Here is a 25420-nt window from a genome sequence, read left to right as displayed (position 1 = left end):
CACAAAGCTAAAAGTCCCCTCCTGAGGTAGCTCCCGCCATCTTTGACGTTGGCGCATGCGCACGAGGCTCTCCTTTTCCCCCCCCTGAAGGGGGCGACGCCGCCCTGACTCGAACGTCGTCCCGCGCCGACTCGAGAGCCGCGCGCGTGCGCAGAGGGCCCCCCGCCGTCGCTTTAAAAAACAAAAAACAAAAAACGCCAGTGCGCGCGCGCTGACGTCAGGAGGCGCATGCGCAGTTCCAAAAAAAAGCATCGTGTGAGGGGATTTCGGTTTGCCGGCCCCGGCTTGCAAAACAAACTCCCCGCCTGAGGGTACGAGATGCCGGCTTTCCCTTAACCGGCCCGCGGATTTCGCTCCGCTTCTGGTTCTCCGCAGAAGCTGCGGCTCGGTAGCTTCCCAAATTTCGGGTAGCGGAAAGCTTGCCCGTCGCCTTCACCGCGGTGGGCCCAAAAGCCATCCTCTCTGTGGAGAAGCTGAGGGGACATGAGGGTGTCCCCCTGGCGCCGCCGCCGCCGCAACGGGCAAGGGCTGCTGTAAGGCCTCGCCGTCTCTTTGGAAGTCGGCCGCCCGGCGAGCAGTTTTGCTGCGCCGGCGGCGAGAGACGGGCCCTTTTATGCTCTCCCAATGGTACTTGGTCAAGCCGTAGGACAGCTGCCTTCCCCTCCCCTCATGGCTTGACCCCCCATTGCTCTTGTCTCCCCATCCCGTCGGCTGCTTGGCCCATGAGGGCAAATCAAAGAGGAGGTAGAAGGCCCCTCTTTGGTTGCTGGGCCTGGTTTGCCGAAGTGGTCTCTTCCTTCCACCCCCAAAAAAGTAAAATAAAATAAAATTGGCTGCTTTAAGACGGCGGACCACCTCTCTGAATTCTCCAGCTTGGGAATTCTGGCGGTTAACAGACTTAACTGGGGTTGGGAAGGGACCTTGGAGGTCTTGAAGGGACCTAGTCCTACCTCCCCTCCCTGCTCAAGCAGGAAACCAAGTCTTAGCAATAGCAATAGCAGTTAGACTTATATAGCGCTTCATAGGGCTTTCAGCCCTCTCTAAGCGGTTTACAGAGTCAGCATATCGCCCCCACAGTCTGGGTCCTCATTTTACCCACCTCGGAAGGATGGAAGGATGAGTCAACCTTGAGCAGGTGAGATTTGAACAGCCGAACTGCAGATAACAGTCAGCTGAAGTAGCCTGCAGTGCTGCATTTAACCACTGCGCCACCTCGGCTCTTTTTAAGATAGATGATGATAGATAGATAGATAGAGCATAGCAATAGCAGTTAGACTTATATACCGCTTCATAGGGCTTTCAGCCCTCTCTAAGCGGTTTACAGAGTCAGCATATCGCCCCCCACAGTCTGGGTCCTCATTTCACCCACCTCGGAAGGATGGAAGGCTGAGTCAACCTTGAGCCGGTGAGATTTGAACCGCCAAACTGCAGAGCTGCAGTCAATAGCAATAGCAGTTAGACTTATATACCGCTTCATAGGGCTTTCAGCCCTCTCTAAGCGGTTTACAGAGTCAGCATATCACCCCCAACAATCCAGGTCTTAACTGGCCAAGTTTGGGAGGGAAAAAAACCCCACTGCTTTAAAACAAAACAAGTGCTGGTTCATTCAAAGGAATTTTAAAGCACCCTTGCTGCTGTGCTACTTTTCTCTCACTTTTGCGCCTCTCCAACAATGCCAACCATGAAAGGAAGGACCTTGCAGATGCTAAGCAGCAATGGTGAGAAAAGGCTTGGCCTTTGCCTTTGTTTCAAAAGCTGAGTGTTTCTAAACGAGACTTGGGTTTCTTAAAACAAAGCCGCCTGAAACCCCATCTAATGTGGTCCTTCAGGGCGATCCTGTAAGACTTCAAGAAAGAGATTGGCACCGTGTTAACTGCGCGGTTCTCTCTCATTTGCTGCAGTGCTGCCCATTTTCTCTGCTGGCTCCTGTTCTCTTGTCCGTTCCAGCATTGAGCATGGTAAAGAAGAATACTATCCCTAATGGGTAAGTATCGCACAAGTACTGTCTAGCCTATAGAGAGATAAAAGGGGGAGAGGGCTCTGACAGCCCCACCTGCTTCTCTCTTGTCTCAAAATCATCTTTGTAATCTCTACTGCAAGACAAGGTGAGTATGATAACAGGGGCATGCAGGTTACCATCCCCCCAGGTAAGTATTTTATCCCACATTTTATAATGCTCCATCAGCCTTCAGTATCTCCTATTCCTCCTGTATCCTCAACTTTGGACTTGGAATAAATTAACTCTATAATCACAGTTATGTCAATGGCGTGGCATAGAAGGTTGATATCAAGATTACTTCAGTAGCAATAACAATAGCATTTAGACTTATATACCGCTTCATAGGGCTTTCAGCCCTCTCTAAGCGGTTTACAGAGTCAGCCTATCGCCCCCAACAATCCGGGTCCTCATTTCACCCACCTCAGAAGGATGGAAGGCTGAGTCAACCTTGAGCCGGTGAGATTTGAACTGCTGAACTGCAGATAACAGTCAGCTGAAGTGGCCTGCAGTACTGTACCCTAACCACTGCGCCACCTCGACTCTATACTGCGCCACCTCGGCTCATATCTAGAATAACATGATACCAAGGGATGGCTCAGGTTTATTACATGCTGTTCAGTTTACCTTGGATTAAACAAGAGTGCTTTCTGTAATTTCATAGAACTGGTCTTCACTTGGACATGTGATTTAGTTTTCTTTTTGCAAGATTTTTGTCCCAGTGGCAATTTATTTTATTAATGTCTGATAGTGTTAACTTAGCCTGCAAATATATTACATTATTTCTGTTCTTCTGACATGCAAAATACCTGAATACATTTTAAGCTTAATAAACTGAAAAAGATGTTTAATGAACTTGCTAGTGTGACTATCTTCAATCTTCACTGAAGTTTTGCCGGAAATGATATTATACGACAAAACATAAGTGATATTATCAAGCAGTATTACTTGAAATTAGTTTTATTACTTCCTGAAGCAAAAACGTGTTAAGTTTTATTGCTTAATTATTTCCTGCTTCTCCTCTATTGCCTTCTTACCTTGTCCATTATTATCAATGTTGCTAGTGTTATTTAATTGAATTTTATTAATAATGCAGATTTTTAGAAAATCTCAGTATGGTAATATTGAACATTGAAAGCCGCATTGCTTATTTTCAGAATCAGTTTGAATAGTCAATTAACTGCTGAAAAGATACTTAGTAATTAAAATGGATATAAACTGATCATCTTAATAGTCCCAACATTTAGTAAAATGTTGAATTGGGAATAATAGCTTAACATGAATAGAAATATTGCAAAAACTATTAGCCAAAAATATAAATAAGAAAAAAGTGTAGGATTAGTATTTGTTATGCTATTTATTAAATTTCAAGGTGACCAGATTCTAGAAAGATTATAACTTTAAAAGAACACATGGTATTTAAAAAGTGGTCTGTAAAACCACCTAAATAAAAACCAAAACATTGCTGTGAGTTTCACAAACACTATCGCCCTGGGAACAGATCCAGGTTTTCAGAGACTTACAGAACTTTTGAAGAATAGGAGCTAGATGTATCATTGTGCAGATTCTACTCCAGTGGGCAGGAACTGTGACAAAGAAGGTCTGCTTCCTTGTTCCCACAAGTTACAAATAACAATAGCAACATCTTACTTAAGAGAGCCATATTACAGCCAGTCTGCCTGATTGCATTGAATTGGCAGGAACAGAGAAAGGCACTCCCCCAAATAACCAGGCCCTATTCCATGAACGGTTTTATAAATGACAACCAGCACTTTGAATTGCACCTGGAAGCCAACTGGTAATCAATGAAGTTTGTGAACCAGTGATGACCTGGGTAGAATGCAAGAAGGCTATTACTTGCCTGTGCCACTGCATTTTGAACCAGATAAACCTTCTGGATGGTCTTCAAGGACAGTTCCATGTAGCCTGCATTGCAGTAGTGATCATGAGATAATAAGACATGAGTAACTTTCTGAAGAACTTCACAGTTAAGGCAAGGAGGGTACAGCTATTGCATAAGATGAGCTTAGACAATTATCCTCCTGGGCTTTTTCAGTAGTAGCTTGCAAATCCAGGAGCCCCCCCCCCCAAATATATATATATATTGCATGCTAGTTTCAAATGGGGGAATGCAACCCAAGACTAAAGATGAAAATGCCCCAAACCTAGGGGGCCTAAATAGTCCCAGCCACTCAGTGAGATTAGGATCGAGTCTCAATCTGTTCCTCACTATTGAGTTCCAAAGAGTCTCCCAAGAGTGGTTAGTACAGTGACAACTTCATAATGCAGTCCAAATTGAAGCTGGGAAAGACTGCTATGGAAGGATGTAAACTCTACAACACAGTTCTTACAACTCACACAGCCCAGTGCAAGAGGATACCGTGATTGACAGATCAAGAAGCACAAGGATGGTGACACTATCTTCATTTCAGCTCTGCTAAACATCATCAACAAGTGCAACCAATACTGTCTTAGTACTCTCCCCTGGCCTGAAATCTGATTAGAGTGGGTCCAGATAATCTGCTTCCTCCAGACTTTCTACAACTGCTTCTTATCGCCTTCTTAACCACCTTCATCACAAAGGGAAGGTTGGAAGGTGGATGGTAACTGTCCACAATGTAAAGTCCAGCAATGGCTCCCTAATAAAGGGTATATCCTCTGCCTCCTTCAGCACTGGAGAGACCATCACTGTCATCAGAGAGATTAACTCAGGAAGAACCTAGATTAAAAAAAACAGGTTACTGAATTCACAATCTGGAGGACTTTGTCAAGAGTCACAAAATTAGGGCATATAACATCACATCTGTAAACCAGGCAATGCTAGGGTTAAGGTTTACATAGATCTGTTTAAGTGAATGAGAATGGCATTATCTGTAGATAGCATGAATACTTGTCACCATAGCTCCTGATGTTCCTGGGATGTTTCTCTCCCAGTAAATAATGGATCACTCTAGTCAAGGCAGGCATCTGTAAACACAAAAAGGACAGAGAAATATTGGTTTGCCTCCCTCACCCAAATATGGGCCGTTAATCATGTTTAGTGCAATTAGAACTTTGTTTGCCTCCACCACCTCTGGCACGTCATCTCCAGAGTTCCTAAGGCATCACCACTCGGGCTACAAAGAAGCTACGGATGCAAGGCCTCAGTCACTGGGCTATTATTCCAGGCTGCAACCAAGACTTTGGCTTAGCTGCCTACTGGATCTTCAAGGAAAATCCCAAACTACTCTGTAATCAGAATCCATCCAGTCAACTTGGATGCATCACTGAACAGGCCCTTATCACCCTGGAGTGATTGGCACAGTGAGCAAGAGGGCAACCATGGAGTAATCAATCATTGCCAATGGACTGATAGTAATATCCTCCAACACTAGAGCATAATTGTCCAAGACAAAAACCAACTGTAATGTACAATCCCCACTATTAGTCAGGCCTCACATATTTAGGATTGATGCATCATAGCTTGCAAGCCAAGAGCTCTGGATTCAGTGTCTCCAAGGAGATGAGCTAAAATCCCTGACAACCTCAGGGACTGCGTCCCAACCCCAGCAATGGAATTCAGCAACTCAAGCAAAGATGATGCTGTGCAGCAACGAGGGCTGTTAAGTAACAGTAATTTCTGGAAGCCTTAACTTCAACCAGAAACTCTCACATTTGGTCATTCGCAGAGCAGAGCCTCTTCTGGGCCCACCCAGGTCTTGGTAATATAAACCATGTTGATGCCCTCACCCACAATTAGATTATGGATGAGGGCAGATTAAGTATGGTAACTTGTTCAAAAATAATAGCTGTGATGGTTACTATTGTACATTGAGCTACACATAAGTTCCGCATGGCAATAATTATAACGTGTCAAATTAAGCTCAGTATACATTGCTGATATTCATATGTATCATTTTAGTGCACATTGAAGCTTGGAAATCATTACTGTTTGAGGTTTGTGGTAGCAGCATTTAAAGAGTTAAATTCAGTTGTCTTTTTTATTTATTAATCTCATACTTAGCTGTTCTCTATATTTCTAGTAGATATGTGCAAATAATAGCACATTAGTAAAAAATACACATTGAGGACATGAAATTTTGATGCTATTTTAAAATATATATTTGGTCTTCTGTGAATTGGGTAAATCAGACATCAGTATGCTTTGAATTTTTGATGGTGGATTATTTTCTCAGATTTTAGGATCGCTTGCAAAATTATTATTTTGTCAAAAGCCAATCTTATAAAACATTTCTATGAATGCAGAGGAATTTGCTTGAAGAAATACTTACCAGTTTCTTTTAAAATTTGCTTTTTTTGCAACCAATTCCAAAAATATCTATCTGTGAAAATAAAAATTTAATGATTTCAAATATCTGGCATTGTATATAACATGTTTTTATTGTTTGGCATTGTTATATGAGTTGTTTATGTTAATGATCTGGTATCATCATATGAGGTGCTAATTGTTTTATGAACAACCATTGTTTTGTTGTCATTTTATATAATAACCACACATAGAATCAAATGCATACACATTTTGTCAGACCACCCTTCAGATCTGGAATTTAACTAGCTTCAAGGCTTTGTCTTATTTGTATTTCTGACTTGAGTGTCCAATAATTTTTTTTGATTGTTCTATGTGTTTCTTTATTTCACCAATCAGCTATAGTTAATCAGTTCTGAACAAATGTTTATAAGCACATCCGAAAAATAAGAGTATTAAAATATTTTAAATAATAACTTTTTGTCAGATAATACAGTAGAACCTCTGGTCACGAACACTTCTGACCACGGCCAAATCGGGTTCCGACCAAAAAAATCACATTTTTCCCCAGCCTATTCCCTTCCACACCATTGTTTTGGAAGCACCAAATTTCCAAAATTAGTTTCAGGTCATGACCAAATCAGTTTGCGATCAAATTTATGGAACAAATTATGGTTGTGACCAGAGGTTCTACTGTGGAGAAAAAATGAGGGGAAAATAAATTATATAGTACCTGGTTTCATAGATGTGAATTCTGGGGAATTCTGGGAGTTGAAGTCTGGACATCCTCAAGTTGCCAAGTTTGGGAAACACTGCCATAGGGGTTAGTGGAAGGATCTCTGAAGAAGAGGAAAGGAAACAAACAGGCACCACGACTGGAAATTGGTTCAGGTGTTTCCCAGGTAATTAGCATCAAGATCCCTAAGGGAAAGTTCCCTGGAACTTTTTTTTAAAAAAAGAATTCTGAGACCCACAAAAACATTCCAGAAACTTGTTCAGCTGAAATCATTTTTGCCTCGCCTCTTACAACTTCAAATGTCAAAACTTCAAAAATTCACGAAAACTTTCATATATACAGGTAGTCCTCACAACAGCAGTTTGTTTAGTGACTTCAAAGTTACACCGGTACTGAAAAAAGTGACATAACCATTTTTCACATTTACGACCAACGCGGCATCCTCATGATCATATGATCAAAATTCAGAGACTTGGCAAGTGACTCATATCTATGATGGTTGCAATGTCCCAGGGTCATGTGATTCCCTTTTGCGACCACCTGACAAGAAAAGCCAATAGGGAAGGCAGAATCACTTAACCACGTTACTAATTTAACAACTGCAGTGATCCACTTAACAATTGTGGCAAAGAGGTTAATAAAATGGGGCAAAATTTACTTAAATGTTTCTCTTAGCAACAGAAATTGGGGCTCATTTGTGGTCGTAAGTTGAAAACTACCTGTACATGCTGAGATGACTAGCTCATAATCTCGATCAATCCACAGTCATTTATTCCAGCCATAACCAGTAGAGTTTCTAATTCCAAATTATTTCCAGATATTAGTTTCCAGGCAGATTGGTGCTTTTATTTAAAAATTCAATATTTGTGTTATGCGTATGTGATATTGCAGGATTTCCATATATCTTGATAAAAAAACATTTTGCATTATTATGTTAGTTTGTGGCTGCTGCATAAGATCTCAGTTTGCAATAAACATGCTAGAACAGAATGACTCTTCATTTGATAATGCATGTTTTAATAGGTTTCTAAATTGACCTACTTCTTGCAGTTTCAAATTTTATAAATGTTTTATGTAATAATAGTTTAGACTAATCAAAAGATAATCTTTTTCAGGAAAGAAGTTGTTATATGTAGTATGTTAAATAATTTCTGCAAATCATTCTGTATTTCCTCAAGTTTAATTTAAAGAATGAAATGTACAATATACATATACGTTTCTTAAAATTTATTTAAAATAAGGAGCATCTCCATTCTGTTGAAGCCAATGCTAACAAATGTTATACTAGATTCCACTCCTGGAACATATTTCCTTTCATTGCCTTTGTCCCCATAAAACCCAAAAGAAATGAAATATCGTAGAAATAAATATATGGGCCAGGTGTAGAAGTTGATGAGACCAGGCACAAATCCCTTGTCTTCATTTAAATTGAATGTAATTTTTGTGTATTTAATCTTTTCCCTGATTTGTCCCATTAAAAATTTGAAGTTGGCAGAATTCTTGGTGGGGCTCTGAAAACATTAGCCAAGATTTAGGAGGGCTGCTTGTAGGCCCTGGGTCTCAGATTGTGTATCTCTGTTGTATATCAAGCAAAACGTTAAGGACAAATCTCCTTACAGTACTCTAAACGGGGCTGAAGTTGGTGGAGTTCACAAGTGGTTGGGTCATGTATTAAGATTTCATTAGATCCAGTGCATTTTTCTATTTACAAAGATAAATAAACCATACAGCTATGCTTCCAAAGGCTGATATACGAACCTCACTAGTTTATACCGTGGTCAAACTACCGTTTCCCCCCGAAAATATGATCTACCCCCAAAAGAAGCCCTAGCCTGATTTTCATCCATGCGCCTAATATAAGCCATATCCCCAAAACAAGCCTAGTTAAGTCCCACTCGACGTCTGGTTGTATGAGGTGGAATGAGGCACATGTGTAAAAATCAAGCTGGGGTGGGGGTGGGGGGGGTGGAGCTACCCCATGGGCCCCGCTCCTGCTTAACTTAGGACCACCACAGCCAGGCCTCCCGTACCCCGACACCTGTTGCACTGCTGCCTGACTTCTGCGACCACTCGTGGCCAGACGCCACATGGCTTGTTGCGCAGCCCATGCTAGCTGTCTCTGAACTGTAAAGCTATCTCCAAACTGTTTTTCAGCTGATTAAAACAGTTTCGATCTCTGGATGATTTTTTTTTTTGAATAAATGTTTTAATCCTTTTCTTTTTGGCTAAACTCTGCTAAGTTCACTCCAACCATTTCCACTTGACTGCGCTTTCTCTCACTCTTGCTTCCCGTCTGAGAAGGCAGAAAAGGATGCGAGCCAAGTATACATATGGTATGCTGCTGCTTGCACACACAATGACACACGTCAGGCCTGGCTGCAGTGATCCCAAGGTAAGCGGGTAAGACATCCCCCCAAAATAAGACCTGATTCTTATTCTGAGGCCTAAAAGAAAATAAGATTGGGTCTTATTTTCAGGGAAACGTACTTTTGCTTAAGAAGTGAATGAAACAGTGGTGGGTTTCAAAACTTTTTTGAACCTACCCTTTGGGTGTGGCCTCCTTTGGGGGAGTGGCTTGCAAGCCATGTGACCTGGTGGGAGTGGCTTGCCGCCCATGTGTTTTCTTTCTCTCTCTCTCTCTCTCTCTCTCTTTCCTTCCTTTTGTCTCTCTGTCCTTTTTTTTCCCCTTTTTTTCTTTCATCTCTCACTTTTTCTTTTTCTTTTTTTTTCTTTCTTTCTTCCTTTCTCTTTCTCTCTCTGTGGTGTGTGTATGTGAATGATGGGTTTCAAAAAAATTTGGAACCTCTTCTGTAGGTGTGGCCTGCTTTCCGGGTCCACTGGTGGAACCTCTTCTAACCGGTTCGGTAGGTTTGACGAACCGGTTCTACCGAATAGGTGCGAACTGGTAGGAACCCACCTCTGGAATGAAACCATGTCTAGTTGGGGTGGGAATGTTTGTTTCTTTCATTACTGTCATTTCCTGAAAACTTAAAAAAGACCGTAGTATGTTGAGAATTGTTATTTGGAGTGAAACTCCTTTTGCCCAGCATAATAGCAGTGAGGAGGGGAGGAGAATTGATTAAAGATTTTTGCATACTTGCAAAGAGCTTGGCAACATTAAGAAATGTATGTAAATGATTTTTTTTTTAAATTACCAATTTTAGCAGAAACTGTCATTTTGATTGGAGACTTAAGAGGTGGATGAACTTAAGAGGTGGATGAATCCAGTTCAATGTAGCTTCTATAGATTCAGACTCCCAAGTTCTTTTCCCACAAGTGATTATTTCAGTAATTTGAATTGCTGTATCAGAGCAGAACTGTTTTCTATAAAGCATTGCAGTCGTAATATTTTTAACATTTCTATATTTAAAGATATATTTTCTTTTTATTAGATGGAGGAATGTATCACCAGTTGGAAAACCTATACCAGGAACTCGATTCATTGCTTTTAAAGTACCCTTAAAAGGGGTATGTATAAACACTATTTCTATGAAGTTATATTAACTAAAAAAGAAAATCAGTAAAGTGAGATTCATTTTATATAATCAGTGTTTGACTATAAGTAGAATCTATGCAATAATTCAGATTTAGTTTTAAAGAGATGTTTCAGAGTACATTGGCCAAAAATATAGCACCCGTGTAGTTAAGTTTGAATTTTTGGATAGCTGACTATTAACCTTCCCTTCAAAGGATAAGAGCCTTTTGTGTACTATTAAATAAGACCAATTTCACACAGTGATAGTATGGTCGGCATTTACTTTAATGAAGGAATTATATCTTCCCTCAGTTTTTAAAAATCTAATAAACTTACAAGTACTTGTACACTGTACTTGTACTTTTGATACTAAACAGCTAATCTTCAATTCCATAATTGCACATTTTTCTGTGATCAAATTCATTCAGAATATTGCACAAAATTTCCCCTAATTCACCTCCTGCTTCTTCCATTATTGTCTTACACTGAAACATAACATGCAACTGTCACCACGCTGTCATCAAACAATGGATTTCTACTTTCAAATACACCCACAACGACCTCAGTGACATCAATTCATATTTTTCACATACATTATAAACCTTTCCATTAATAATTAAACCTGTACTTTCATGCACATATTCATCAACTTCACTTCAACACTTCAACAACAGGCTACTTTTATTTAGATCTTATTTACATCTGTATTCTTCCCGATTTTATTTTTACAAACATATTTATTTTTCTTTTTTCTTTCATTTAGTTTGTATATATGTGTGTGTGCGTGCTCGCATATACATACATACACACACAGACACACACACACACACACATGCTGTAAATTTGCTCCTCTTATATTTTTATTCATGTAACTTAGCTTTTGCTTGCTCATTAAACCTAATGAAAAGGTTCACATATGAATTAATTTGAAAACATAATAGGTGGAGCAGACATTTTTTTCCAATTTGGACAGCACTGTTCCTAGTTCTACTATGGATGGTATTCCTCAATAATGGAAAAAAGGGTATTTCTGTTTGCCATATATTTATATGCCTCCCATCTTACTGTTGAAGCAACTCTGTATCTGATAAATAGTAATATTATCTAAGAATATAGAGTTCTAAATTGTGAAATATACTTCAAAAAGATGGAAATGCAAAGATAAAAGATGTTTACTTCACAATTACCTACTCCACCCAGAGACTGCTTCCTTACTCCTCTGTAGAACAACAAGTAACTTCACTTATTCATGGTTAATTCAGAATCATGGCTTTGGACAAATGCTTTCAGAGTCTGCATTTGTTGAGTCTGGAGATGTAAAATATAAAATATTTATTTCATGAAAATATTAAAATATAAAATATGAAATATTTATACAGTATCACCCTGTAGTAAAAGAATACATACAAGTAGAGCAAAAAGAAAAACAACTTCAGTCCTTAAAGGACTGTTAGCTGTACTATTTATTTTTAAATAATTATTTATTTACTTAGCAACTACCTAGTTGTTCTGAATGCTTTTGTTTTGAGTTTTATTTTTATTTTTTAAATTAATGAGTCTAGATTTTTCTATATGCATAAGAATATCTTTCCATTCTGTACTTACTTTCTTTTTTTTCTCCATCCTAGGCAATCAATCATCGACTTACACCGACACAAAAATTTACACCTAAAGATCTCATTGCTGCAGTGAAAGTTTTCAATACGGAGCTTGGTTTAATCATTGATTTAACATATACAACAAGATACTATGATATCAAGGTAATAGTAAATTAGTATTTGCTGGGGATAATAGAAGGAGGGGATGGTGCAATGATCATTGGTGTGGAAAATGGACATAAATCACTTTTTTTTCATTGCTGTTGTAACTTTGAACTAAATGAGTTGTAAGTCAAGGACTTTGTATAGGCTTCTATTGTGAATATGGAAGTATCTGCTGAGTGCATAAATTTGTATTTACAGTAAGGAATTATTCTCAAATGCTAGCTCATCTAGTATATCAATATATTACTATGCATTTTGAAGAACTAAAAATCTTAAAATGTATTCTACTCTTTTTAAATGAAAGTGTTTTTCATAGTTCCTTTGCAATGGAACGTTAGAATTATATGTTTGGTTACTTTAGTGGAATATTAGTTGACAGGGAGATTGGCAGCACAATCCTACATGTGACTCCTCTGAAATTAATCCCACTATTCAGTAGAATCTGGTAAACAGTGTAGAAGTTTTTATAGTATAGAAGATTTATCAAAAATATTCATTGGTTTTAAATCAAACTTAGCTGCTTGATTCCAGATATAATTCAAAATGCTGGTTATTACCTTTAAAGCCTACATGGTTTGAGATTGGATAACTTGAAGGACCATCTTTCCCCAAGGGTTTCCACCTGTCCAATCCAATCCAACGGATTGGGCATGCCGCAGATCCCACCAGCCAAAGAGTGTTGACTAGTGGGAACTGGAAGACGGCCTTTTTCTGCTGTAGCCCCTGACTTATGGAATACTCTCCCCTTGGAGATTAGAATGGTCCCAACACTTTTTTTGGCTTTTCACAAAACTTTAAAATCTTGGCTGTGTAACTGGGCCTGGGGCTTGGAAAGGGTTAAGGGCCCTATTACTCACGCCCTCGTCACCTCAAGACTGGATTACTGTAACACGCTCTACATGGGGCTGCCCCTGAAGAGTGTTCGAAGACTGCAGTTGGTCCAGAATGCAGCTGCGCGAGCGATAATGGGTGTACCCAGATACACCCATGTTACACCTATCCTCCGTGAGCTGCACTGGCTTCCCATTGGTCTCCGGACCCGCTTCAAGGTGTTAGTCGTTACTTTTAAAGCCCTACATGGTATTGGACCTGGCTACCTGAAAGACCGCCTCCTGCCATTCACCTCCCAACGACCAATAAGATCACACAGGTTGGGCCTCCTCCGGGTGCCGTCGACCGGACAATGCCGGCTGGCGGCCCCCCGAGGGAGGGCCTTCTCTGTAGCTGCGCCGGCCTTATGGAACAAGCTACGCGCGGAGATCCAGACCCTTACCACTCTCCCGGCCTTCCGTAAAGCGACCAAGACTTGGCTGTTCCGGCAGGCCTGGGGCTGTTGAGAAATAATCCAGCCCCACGTGATTGAATGGTGATTTTATTTAAAATAATTGTACTTTTATTATTCTATGTCTTTGCTTTTGTTGTGAGCCGCCCAGAGTCCCCAGGGAGTGGGCGGCATACAAATTTTATTAAAGTTACAAAGTTACAAAGTTTACTATGAGTTGATTAAACATCACAGCTGCTATTTGTACTTATTTATTTTACAGATGTTTCATTATAGTCTTTTTGAATCGTTAAAATTATTTTATAGTTTTAGAATTGTAAGCCATCCCAGAGTCACTTAGCTGAGTTGGGCCAAGAAACGTAATAAACAAACAAACAGGGATAATTTGAAGATTGCAGACATCCCTTCCAATGGTCATGGAGGCACTTACGCAATGAAATATCTATTTTTAAGTAACCTCATAAAATGTTACTACTAAAAAAATGTTAAAAAAGTATTTTCAAGTGACATCAGAGTGTGACCATGATAACACTTTTAAAACCAATAAACTAGTCATGCTGTTACATGCCACAATACAACAATTTGGCTTTATTCACAGGTGTTCTCACTACCAGAATTTCTATTAAATATTTTAATGTAGCGAGGAAGAAAAAATTGTAAAGATCTTCATCACAGAAGTTACATTCAGTTTTGTGTCTGGAGGTCAACTTGTACCAAAACAAGCTGAAATTGCGGCAACATACAAAAATAGGATTGTTCACTTAATGCCATTATGCACTTAATTTCTTTTTAAAATGAATATTAAAATACTCGCTAAAAAGATATTTGGTAATCAGTAACTATATTAACTACGGTATTGTTCATCTTTTCATTGCTAGGATTTGCCCAAAAGTATGGAGTATAAGAAACTTTTTACCGTAGGACTTGAAGTCCCAGATGATCCTACTATTCTACAGTTTAAAAAATGGGTCAGAAAATTCCTATGGGAAAATGCAGACAATGGTAAATAATAGCCTTTATCATTTCATTCTAGAGATCTGGAACAATTGGAAGTTGTGTATTTCTTTAGATTCCAACCATCATATAAGAATAATTATCCTTCTATACACATACTAGCTGTTGCCTGTTTCCCAGGTATTAATTTATCCTAATCCTGTATTAGACAGGAAAAGGAATGAATTATATCTGTAGTGTCGCTTGGCTTCCCCCCCTGCCCTCGGCACATACGTGCATGACATTTTGGGCCTAGTACGCCTCCCTGCAGCCTCCTGGGAGCAAAAACGGGGCATGGGGGGCACCCTGCGCTTGTGGGGCAGAGACTCAAAAATCAGCTGGCCAGGGGGATGCGTGCGCACATGTGCAGTGCAACTGAGCAGAGCTCTGCATGCCACCTGCATGCCAGGACACACACACACACACACACACACGCACCAAGGGGTATTAGGGGTGTCTTACCCCCACAGTATTTTTCTCCAGAGAGTAAGTCATCTGTATACCAAGTTTGGTTGAAATTGCTCAAGGCATTCCAGAGTTACGCTGGACACACACAAATTTATATAGAGAGATTATTCTAATTAAAAAACATCAACCATAGCCTGAGATAGATTTCTACATTCTACACAGAAGGTGGAATGGTATGTCTTGCACCCACACTTGGTTACGAAAGGCTGCTACTTTCTACATAATATACAGGTAGTCATCAACTTACGACCTGACAATTACAGTTGTAAATCATAAAGTGGGTCATGACCAACCTGAATGGATGGCTCTTTTTTTGCAGTGGTCTTTAAGCAAACATGGCAGTTGTAAAGCTAACATTGGGGACGTTAAGCAAACCCATTGTACTCTAGGGCAGTGTTTCTCAACCTTGGCAACTTGAAGATGTCCGGACTTCAACTCCCAGAATTCCCCAGCCAGCGAATGCTCTAGGGGATGATTTTTGCCAGTAACCAAGAGTAACACCAGTTTATTGCAAAATGGTCATAAACATGGAGTGGTTCAAATGGCCGTAAATGCGGGCCAGTTGCCAAATGCCCAAAATGTGATCACATGATTGCAAGTTGTAAGTAACTTTTGTGGCATCCATTGTAATTTTGAATAGTCGTTAAGTCAAAGGCTACCCAAACTGCAAGTGGCTCAACAAAGCTGTCATAGACCCGTTAGATCGCACAGGGTCTGCCTCCTCCGGGTTCCGTCTACCAGCCAATGCCATCTGGCTACCACCTGGGGGAGGGCCTTCTCTGTAGCAGCTCCAGCCCTTTGGAATGAACTCCCCGCGGAGATTCGGACCCTCACCTCTCTCCAGGCCTTCCGGAAAGCCGTCAAAACCTGGCTGTGCCGGCAGGCCTGGGGTTGATGGGTTCCCCTCCCCTCTCGACTGGTATGGCTGTATGACTCTTGTGTATTTTAATTACGTGTATTGTGTTTGTATCCCCTTTTCCCCTTTTGAGTTGTTCGCCGCCCTGAGTCCCTCCCGGAGAAGAGCGGCATACAAATAAACTAAATCTAAATCTTAATCTCTGGTGTCAACTTTAATAGCATAAAACACCTGTAGACCAAACAAAAAGCTGGCTTAAAACTTAAGACCACCCCTCTCATAATCTAAGAAGTGTTTAGTTCTATCAGTTTTGCCTCTTCTTGATCACACTTAGCAGGAGAGGTCATACAACCTGCTCCCGAATCCCCATTTTTTCCAGTTCTGAATCAACGTTTCAGAGAAATGTAATTTCACGAACCCACTAAAGAGCAATATTTTTTTTTTAAGCCCTATTTTTTATCATGCATTAACATTATACGTTTGCGTTGTTTAATTTTCATTTTGCTTTTCCAATAGAGAAACTCATTGGAGTACACTGCACTAATGGAATCAATAGAACAGGTTACCTTATATGCAGGCAAGTGTCACAACAAACATTAAATTAATCATTATTTTCACTGCAATGAAAGTTGGGTAAGCCATAACTGCATTTGTGTTCCTTTAGATATCTTATTGATGTTGAAGGTTGGGATCCAGAAACAGCAATCCAAGGTATTTGCGTGCCTTTTTAACAGAATCCCAGCTTATGGAATATTGTTTGGTTGAATTAGCTGTTGTAACCGAGATTCAAAAAAACCACTTCCCAAAGTATCACATGTGAACTGAAGAGTTTTCCCCCCTGCTTTCGCTCTCAGGTTCATATCACAAAAATGAACTTCATGGAATTCCAGCAGGAAATTGAAAAATGGAATGCCCTCCCTTCCTATATGTACAAAAGCACATCTATAACAAAGGATAAATGTTTCATATAATGTCTTTAGGTAGTCGGTTATGTTAGTGACTTAATCAATATTGTACAATCTTAGCTTGTGCTTAAGTAGAAAAAATACTTTTTGGGAGGATGAGCTGCACAGAGTCTAGGTCAGTGTTTCTCAACCTTGGTGACTTTAAGTCCTGTGGACTTCAACTCCCAGAATCCCCCAGCCAGCTGGCTGGGGGATTCTGGGAATTGAAGCCCACAGGACTTAAAGTCGCCAAGGTTGAGAAACACTGGTCTAGGTCCTGATTTGCTAACCTCCGCTGACAGGAACATTTATATGAGAAGCATCCTTTTGCCGTTGTGGTTCTGAAAGAGTGATTTCTATATCAGGATATTATCAAAATGTAAAGAAAAACAAGTCAGATTCTTGAATTACGTGCTATTATTGAACTTTTCCTCAATAGCTTGTCCATTTTTCATCAAGAGCCCTGTTTCACATAACTCACGTTCTTGCCATCTGTTTAGCTTTTGGAGAAGCGCGTGGTCACCATATGGATGGTCATATATATCTGACAGATCTTAAAACTCACCCAATGAGAAGGTGAGTCTAGTCCTATTCTCGTAGAATATGTTCCTTTTTCTGTTCCGGCACATTTTAAATAAGCTTCGGTGTTTATTTTTTTTCTGAAATTGATCACAAAAGGTAGAATAATCATTGCCTTTTTAATATTCTATAGATAGACCCCAAATTGAGAAGGTGGAAAACAAATGGTGAATCCTAAAAGATTTAGGTAGTTGATATGCTGATAGAAAATACAAGAGTACAGCCATTTCGGGGAGAGACTATAGAAAAGTATCCTATAATCGTTAGATTTATGCTTATATCCTCCTGAGAACTTCTCCCTTCTTTCACTAGATTAAGTGTAATCACACAATTTTTGTCTTTTTTTCATTGTATCCTCAGCAGAAAATGTGTTATATTCTCTTTTGAAATTCCTTAGCAACCTGGGGATGAATATGTGGGATGCTGATGGAGATATTGTGCCACCGCCAGATGATATAGACAGACATATGGATCGATTTCCAAATGAAGAATATGCTAGGTAACTGTCAAAAATGTATTTGTCATCATATGGTAGGAGAATTGTATAAATCTAACTTGTATAACTTCACATACTTTATTCACCCTGAGGGACAATTATTTTTGAACATGTTAAAAATACTAATGCACTCATTGTCAAGCTTTATTTCGTATTTTCACACTGCTATTAGTAGTGCAGAAAACTGTAAGTAGGCAGTCAAAAGTAAACTTCATTCCTACATTTTTTTGCAGTTTCTTTGGTTAGCTGGAATCCTTACCGACAACCTCACCAGCCTTCTTGCTGTCTCAACCTCAGCAGGAAGCGAGGTTTTCATAGCCAAGTTCAAAGTGCTTTGCAGGGGAGTGAGAATTAGACCCTACGCATAAGTGTATTTACATGTACAATATGGGTCAGAGAAGATGTTCATTAAGGGCAAGCTAAATTCTAAACGATTTTGATAAATTTACATTTGTCCCTTTAGAATTAAGTTTTTGTTAGTGTATATTATCGCTTGATTTTCTTACAAAATAATACTCTTTTTCCCTAGCAGGCCTGGTAAAAGACTAAGAGTTTATGATGATGGCCCCAATGACTTACCGGAACAGATTCGATTGAGAGAGTTTGATTTTATTAATAAGGGTCCTGGGCAACGTCGAAAACCATATCATGCCCACCAGTTTCATGATGACATGCAGTCACCCCAGCCACAAATAAGACCAAGGCATTTCCACGACCACCAGTTTCATGATGACTGCCAAGAAGAAATGGAGATTAAAGATTTAAAATTTAGTACAAGAGAACCAGGGCACAGATTTCAACCTTTTGAAGACCACCAGCTTGATGATGACTTTCCAGGAAATGTATCAGGTGGAGACATTAATATGAACCGTAGTCAAATCCATAGACATTTTGCTGACATTCCTGCTTATAATCATAGACCGACAGAGAGCCAGCTCAATGGAGGCCGAGGCGAAAGACAAAGACCATTTTACAATCGACAGCCTATTGGTTTTCAGCCACCCTCGCAGGACAAAAACCAGTTGTTCCTGAACAAGAGACCTGTGGAAAGACTAAGGCTGTTTCAGAACTGTCCTGTTCGTGATTATATCCACTCACCAGTGGGAGATTTTGAGTACGTGACTAGGGGATGTGGACAAAGAACGATACCTTTCCTTGACCAGCAGCCTCACAGTGAATTACGAAGAAAATTGTCATTAGAAGATTTTGATGATGAAGATTCCAATAGAAGAAGTAGACCATTCCTTGATAACCAGTCATACTGTGATTTCAGTGAGAAGTCACAGCTGAAAGATTTCCAAAACAGGGAACAAAGGCTGAATTTTTTTAATGATCATTCAACTCACATTAATGAGCCATATGAGGACCATTCTGAAAGGTGAGAAGAATTATTGATTAGCTTCAATAATATTATATTATTTGTTCATTTTTTCTTTTAACTAACAAAACTGAAGATCATATAAATCAATAAAACAGGCTTTTAATTGGTTACTAATAGTTTGAATTACGTGTTACACAAAACCAGATGCAATTTTTAAAACGCATTTCTGTAAATCCATTCATACTAGCCAGTTTACATTTTTGATATATGATTATATTAATGGAACTGGCAGCCATCAGTTGCCAAGTGTTTGAATTTGATCACTTGACCATAGGGATGCTGCAACGGTCATAACTATGGAAAACCGTCATGTCACTTTTTTCTGTGCCATTGTAACTTTGAACAAGTCACTAAATGAACTATTGTAAATCAAGGACTACCTGTATACTGTAGATCAGGGGTGTCAAACTCACATCACGGCAGCATCTCATGACGTATCAGGACTTTTCCCTTCCGCTAAATTGGGTGTGGGCGTGCGATGCATCCAATCCGCGACTTTGATACAATTTTTTTCCATCTTCTGATCTGTTTGTTCTGTTTTTGTTTCGATGTTCTGGGTTTTCTGTTCGTTGATCGCTAAGGCATTCTGTATCCTTTCAATTTTGTCCTCCACGTTTTTGATATTTCCTTTCAATTCTCCCATTTCATTTTTCATTTCTTCATGGTTCTTCGATGTCTCTTCATGATTTGTAGCCGTCACTTCTTGGCTTTTCGTCAATGTCTCTGGTATCGTGGCACGACAAAACCGCGCTCCACTAAAGCGCGCCCGATTAAACCGCGTCGCTGACGTCATCAGCAGGGCGACAACAGTGACCGCGGAGAAAGAAGGGCGCTTTAAATAGCGCTTTGAAAGCAAGCCAATTCAAGTTAAGATAAGGGTTAGGTTTAGGGTTAGGTTTAGGTTAAGGATTAGGATTAGGTTTAGGGTTAGGTTAAGGGTTAGGTTTAGGGTTAGGTTTAGGATTAGGTTTAGGGGGGTTAGGTTTAGGTTTAGGGGTTAATTTTAGCTTTAGCGTTCACAGCGTGCTTTTTTCGTCGCACTGTGATGACGTCAGCTATGCGGTTTCATCGAGCGCGCTTTAGTCGAACGCGGTTTTGTGGTGGAACCCTCTTGTATCATCTGGAGCATCAATTGCATACTCTGCATTGTTGGTGCTGGTCCCGTTGTTCCTGCCATCGTTCCGCCTTTCTCCCGCCCCAATGCACTCTCAATTGATCTTTGATTCGAGGAGGGAGTCAAGCTACAAGTACCCTAACAATTAATAGATTAGATTGTGATCAATCAGATTACAAGTACAATTCCTATCAATTAATAATTGTAATGTGTTAAAATTCCATTGTTGAGAATTTCTGAGCCCAGAATCATTGGCTGCGTGTTCAACAAGTTCTCACTTGATGGTGCTGTTTTAATTCTTTTTTTTTTTCCTTAATCACTTTGAGGTCTGCTACGGAAGGTCCTGGGAAGTTAAAATAGATATTACTTTAGCTTTGTTTTGAGTTCTGATGTCAAATTAATTATTTTATGTAAAGATTGTTCTAATAGAATCCAGAGGAACATTTCTGGAAGATGATGGCATATGGGTATGGATAGGATAGATACAGATGGCATAACCGAAGAAATCTTTAAATATGAATGTGCTTTGCTTACAAAACCAACTGTGCCTGGGAATTGGTTTCATTCTAATATCCTGCCAGAGGTTTGAACCCTGCTGTCCTTTAAACGAGCCCGAATGTCTTGGCTCTTTTCCCAGACTTTGGGCAAAGGTGGGATATGGCTTCCCTGTGTGAAGAGTTTTGTGTCTGATCTATGTTCATCTTCCTTTTTTGTTATCTGGGGTTATTCTGTTTCTTTGTGCACCACCAGAATCACTGGAGTGCAAATTACAAAATCTAAATGATTTATAAACAAATAACGAAATGAATGTAAGAATAAATTCAATACTTAGCACAAACTTCAGCATCAAGCAGAGAATGTCTCTTTGGTTGTGTCACATATTCATGGATTTATAAGGAATGCTTGTGATGATGCAGAGATGTGCTAATTGGGGACATGAATTACGATAATTTTTATATGAAGAAAATGCCTTGTTGAGATCCTGTATAATTTGTAGCTAATGATAGGTAAATAGTATGATTGCAACAAGATGTATCCAAAAATTAAGGTATTAAATACCAAGTAAGTTTTGGAATGAATGACTGCAAACTACATCTAAATGTGGAAAAAATTCAGGTAGATGAATTTGTAACCTTTGCTAGAATGTTTTGTAAAGATAGGGAAATGGAGAAATTTTAAGACATGCAATTACTAGTAGAAAAGTGATAGGCACTGTGTTCTCTGTTATGAAAATATTTCCTGAAAACTGTCTAAAACACAAAATTTAAAGGTTGAATGCAATGAGAATAAGTTACTAAAGTTGCATGACAAAACGTGAACAGGAATGAATGGGTACTGAATGAATGTTGATTGATTACTAAATTAAATTACCAGTATGAAAAAAAAACATATTGAGGAAGTTTGATCTTATGGAAGGAAGGAAGGAATTGTGAGCAAAATATATGAAAGAAGACTGAACAAGCCACAGAATAAGTTGTGTTGGATGAAATTAATATTTTTTAAAGGTGGGAAGTTTATTAATTTGACTTTTCTCCCAGGTGTAGTACTTTATAAGTAACTTGGCAGCATACATACATACATACATACATCTTCCTATTTTCCCCACAACCACTGAAAGACTGACTGGCTCAAAGTCAGCCACACAACTTTCACGCTTAAAGTGGGACTATTGTTTTTCATTACTTCTAGCCAATGCCTTAACCACTACACCAAACTGCCTTTCTGGATCAAAGTTTAAAGAATAAATGACAGTGTATACAGCTGTATATAAATATTATGGAAGCAAATAAGTCTAGAGATCTAAGATGATATTGGCATAAATTAGAGGTACTAACTTTCCTTTTCATTTCTTATCTCATTTCTTTGCCTTGTATTTTCTTACTTCCCAACCACAACTGCAGTGATTCACTTAACAACTGTGGCAAGAAAGGTCATAAAACGGGGCAAAACTGTCTCATTTAGCAACAGAAATTTTGGACTCAATTGTGGTTGTAAATTGTGGATTACCTGTATAGTATCACACCTATTTTTTCTTCATTACATAAATTCTTTAAGAATTTATTCTTTTGGGTCCTTGGATTTCTCTAAGCTTGATGGTCTGCTTGTAGAAATGTCATTACCCAAATAGGTAACATAATCAAAGCTAGTGAATGTGGGATATGCTCCCTTTTTATAGAGTAGCTTCTCAGCCAGTGTGGTGGAGATGTGATTTTTCCCCCTTGGTAGTTTATTGATTAGAGTATTATATTCTGCTGAAAAGGTTTATTCTTTTCCTTTCAGAAGCTATCGTTTTCCTTCTCATGAGTACTACACAGAATCTCCCTTACTTCGGAAAGATTATGGCCCCGATAAAGATAATTATAGTAGAACTTGCAGGTAAAATTGTGATTATCAAAATTTATTATTATTTTGGTTCACTAACTAATTAAAATTGGTTCCAGGTATGCTATTTAAAGGCCTAATGTAGCCCAGTCCTGAAAAATGACATGCATCGTATGATCATAAAACTGTATATAGTTTTTCAACTTTAACAAGAAGACAGTCTTTTAAGAAGACAATACATCATTTGAAAGGTTTATTTCTGGTTATATGAAAACCTTAGCTAACATTCAACTGTTGAGTTCCGTTTTGATGTATTCTTAATTTAATCCGAGAGTGCAATATTTATTCCTAAAAGAAGTGTGATCACAAAAAATGCATAACCCCATAACTTAAATTCTAGCAACGCAGTCATATTCATATCGGCATTTCATAATTAGCACTTCCCATTCCATTTTTTGCAGAGGCCACTAAGCAAATCATCATGTGAGTCTGGGATCATTAAGTCAATCCATTGTTCACTATGAGCCAGTTTTGCCGAAAGTAGGAATTAAACAGGTTTTTTTTTTTAGCAAAAAGTTGTAAATTGCAGCCATGTGACATTGAGATGCTGCAAAAGGCCATAAATGCAGACTGGTTGCCAAGCACCCAAAGTTATGTGATTGGGGGGGGGGGGGGGAGCAGCTGTCAGAATTTAAGAACCGGATCATAATTAACTAACTCTTGGAACAGTCACTAAACAACTGGTTGAAAATTGTGAAATACTTGTAAATTGACAGTTCTGTTTGAGTAGATTTAAGGAATGTTTTCCAAGACATACTGTACATGAAACACATGTCCCATGTTATTAAAAAGATTAAGAATCCTTCTAGAGAGGATACGGGGCAAATTGGAATCTTTCCATACTTGAGCATCTGTCCCATCACATATTTCAGTAAAACAGCTTGAAATTAGAAAGCCAATGACAAAGGATTATCACACAGAACCTGTAATTAGTATAATTTGAAAAAAAAGGCATTTTCTACATTTATTCTGAAAGACTCTTTCTCTAAAGAATATCCAGTGAAATCATGTACATTCTGATATGTTTCTTTGAATTAGGTATTTGTTGTTTCAATAAAGTAAAACCAATGTTTGTATGTCTCCTTGCTACAAATTACTTTGCTCACAACATTTGATTAATAATTGTTTTCATATTATAGATCTGATTGCCCTGACGATTACAGGAAAATCCATCCTTCGGAGGTAATTAACAGAGGAGGAAAAGCTAGATTTGTTCCATATTCTTCTCACCCAACCCTTCACTCTTCATCTTCACATCAGGAACTGAGTTCAATCTCATTGTGCAGTGGAAGGGAATATGAGTGTGAAATTAAGAGAGAGGTGAGCCAGGGGAAAAGATTACCGGTTGTAACAATTGATTATAATTATGGCTTGCCTTTAGACTATGCTTCTGAAGAGGAACACAGAGCTCATTATTATTCACATGCAACAGAGCACTACATTTTGAAATAAATTGGATGTGTACTTGCATGCATTATTTTATAAACAACTTCCTGTATATTGACAAAATTACTTCTGAAGTTAAAAAAAAGCTTCATTATCATTCAACATTACAAAAAGTATCTGTAACAAGTCTAGTTCTGTTTTTTTTATATTTAAATGATAAATAATTGGCGAAAACAATGCCTTTTATGTAAAATCAAAGTAGGTTCTCACTCATGAGATTGAACAACCGTAACCATGAATAACTGCAAATTATTCTCCCTGCTTTCCTCAACATGACATGTATGAAATGTTTCAGCTAAAATGTAAGAAAACAATTGAATTACTGATTTTAATAGAACGTTGCTCTAAAATAAAGAAGGTTTTGAAAGGAATGGAAAATATATAAAGATTTAAAAAAATCAGTTCTAGTTAATGTGGTTTATTCTTTTGATAATCTAGTTTTTTCAATATTTCTTTTGGAAAATGTGCATGTAAATATTGTTTCAGGGGGGAAAAAACTGTCACACTAGAAAAGACAATAAACTTGAGATTTGTGTTCAGTTATTATATCTATATTATATCAAGAAGATTTCACTTTTTAGTTGAGGGACCAGATCATTAGAAATCAGCTCCTTCCTTCCTTCACTCCACTCCATACACCCCTGGCCCATGCATGCTTTTACAACATTCTGAATTGCTGAATTCAGAGTTTACTTGTCAGTTTTTAAGCACAGTAAAAATAACATATTACCATTCTAATTTCTCAGGAGGTGATAAATTAATTAGTTTCTTGGATATTAGGAAAAAAAAATCTCAATATCGTGTTTCACATCCCAGCCACACGTAGGGTGCATATGGAATGTGTGATTTGAAATGTCTGCTCTGCAAATATTATTCTACAGGGGCACTGTTTATTCCCCCTGCACTACAAGGGAATTCAACTCAAGGGTGGGCACAATTATTATTTAGCTCTTATTTGCATCCATATTCTTATTTTGCCCCTTTGGAAAGAATTCAAATTTAGGACTGTAATTCAAGTCCCATAATGCATCTCAAATGTGATCCTTCGTCACAATGCTGGAATCACCATGTAAATTCAGGGCCTTGGTACACATTTTCACATATCAGGTTTAAACTGTTCTTTTCCTTAGCAGGTCTAACTTCCTAGGTTCTTTCTGATAATTTTATCTCCTCATGAAACAAGACAATGCGTGAAAAAACTGAACACTTAAGTTTTTAATTCAAATGCTTACGGTAGGAACAGGTAGTCCTAGACCTATGATT

The 25420-nt window shown here is 38.8% G+C and overlaps 1 protein-coding gene across 4 annotated transcripts; it reads left to right on the top strand.

Annotated features, from left to right (window-relative positions):
- The first annotated feature begins 231 nt into the window (after positions 1–231).
- On the top strand, positions 232–24378 carry LOC116518611. Of its 4 annotated transcripts, none has more exons than XM_032232126.1 (12): positions 232–311; positions 1902–1984; positions 10371–10446; positions 12082–12213; positions 14377–14500; positions 16332–16392; positions 16480–16526; positions 17260–17335; positions 17736–17837; positions 18364–19212; positions 22610–22705; positions 23851–24378. In XM_032232126.1, exons 2-12 carry the CDS (start codon positions 1956–1958, stop codon positions 24161–24163), a joined length of 1905 nt encoding a protein of 634 aa, XP_032088017.1. In that variant the 5' UTR covers positions 232–311; positions 1902–1955; the 3' UTR covers positions 24164–24378. The 4 variants fall into 4 exon arrangements, with proteins under 4 accessions (XP_032088017.1, XP_032088018.1, XP_032088016.1 ...); XM_032232127.1 differs by lacking the exon at positions 232–311 and adding an exon at positions 1369–1405; XM_032232125.1 differs by lacking the exon at positions 232–311 and adding an exon at positions 1533–1718 and having other exon boundaries at positions 18367–19212.
- The last annotated feature ends 1042 nt before the right edge of the window (positions 24379–25420 follow it).

This window comes from Thamnophis elegans, chromosome 15 (assembly GCF_009769535.1).
Source record: "Thamnophis elegans isolate rThaEle1 chromosome 15, rThaEle1.pri, whole genome shotgun sequence".
Taxonomy (NCBI): domain Eukaryota; kingdom Metazoa; phylum Chordata; class Lepidosauria; order Squamata; family Colubridae; genus Thamnophis; species Thamnophis elegans.
The sequence above is the reverse complement of the archived record's forward strand: the minus strand, read 5'-3'. Positions and strand labels throughout refer to the sequence as shown.

Excerpts from the sequence above, each read along its gene's own strand:
- LOC116518611 (XM_032232123.1), top strand. Across the intron at positions 14,501-16,331 it reads ATGGGAAAATGCAGACAATG|AGAAACTCATTGGAGTACAC; the intron begins GTAAATAATAGC and ends CTTTTCCAATAG. Across the intron at positions 16,393-16,479 it reads ACAGGTTACCTTATATGCAG|ATATCTTATTGATGTTGAAG; the intron begins GCAAGTGTCACA and ends GTGTTCCTTTAG.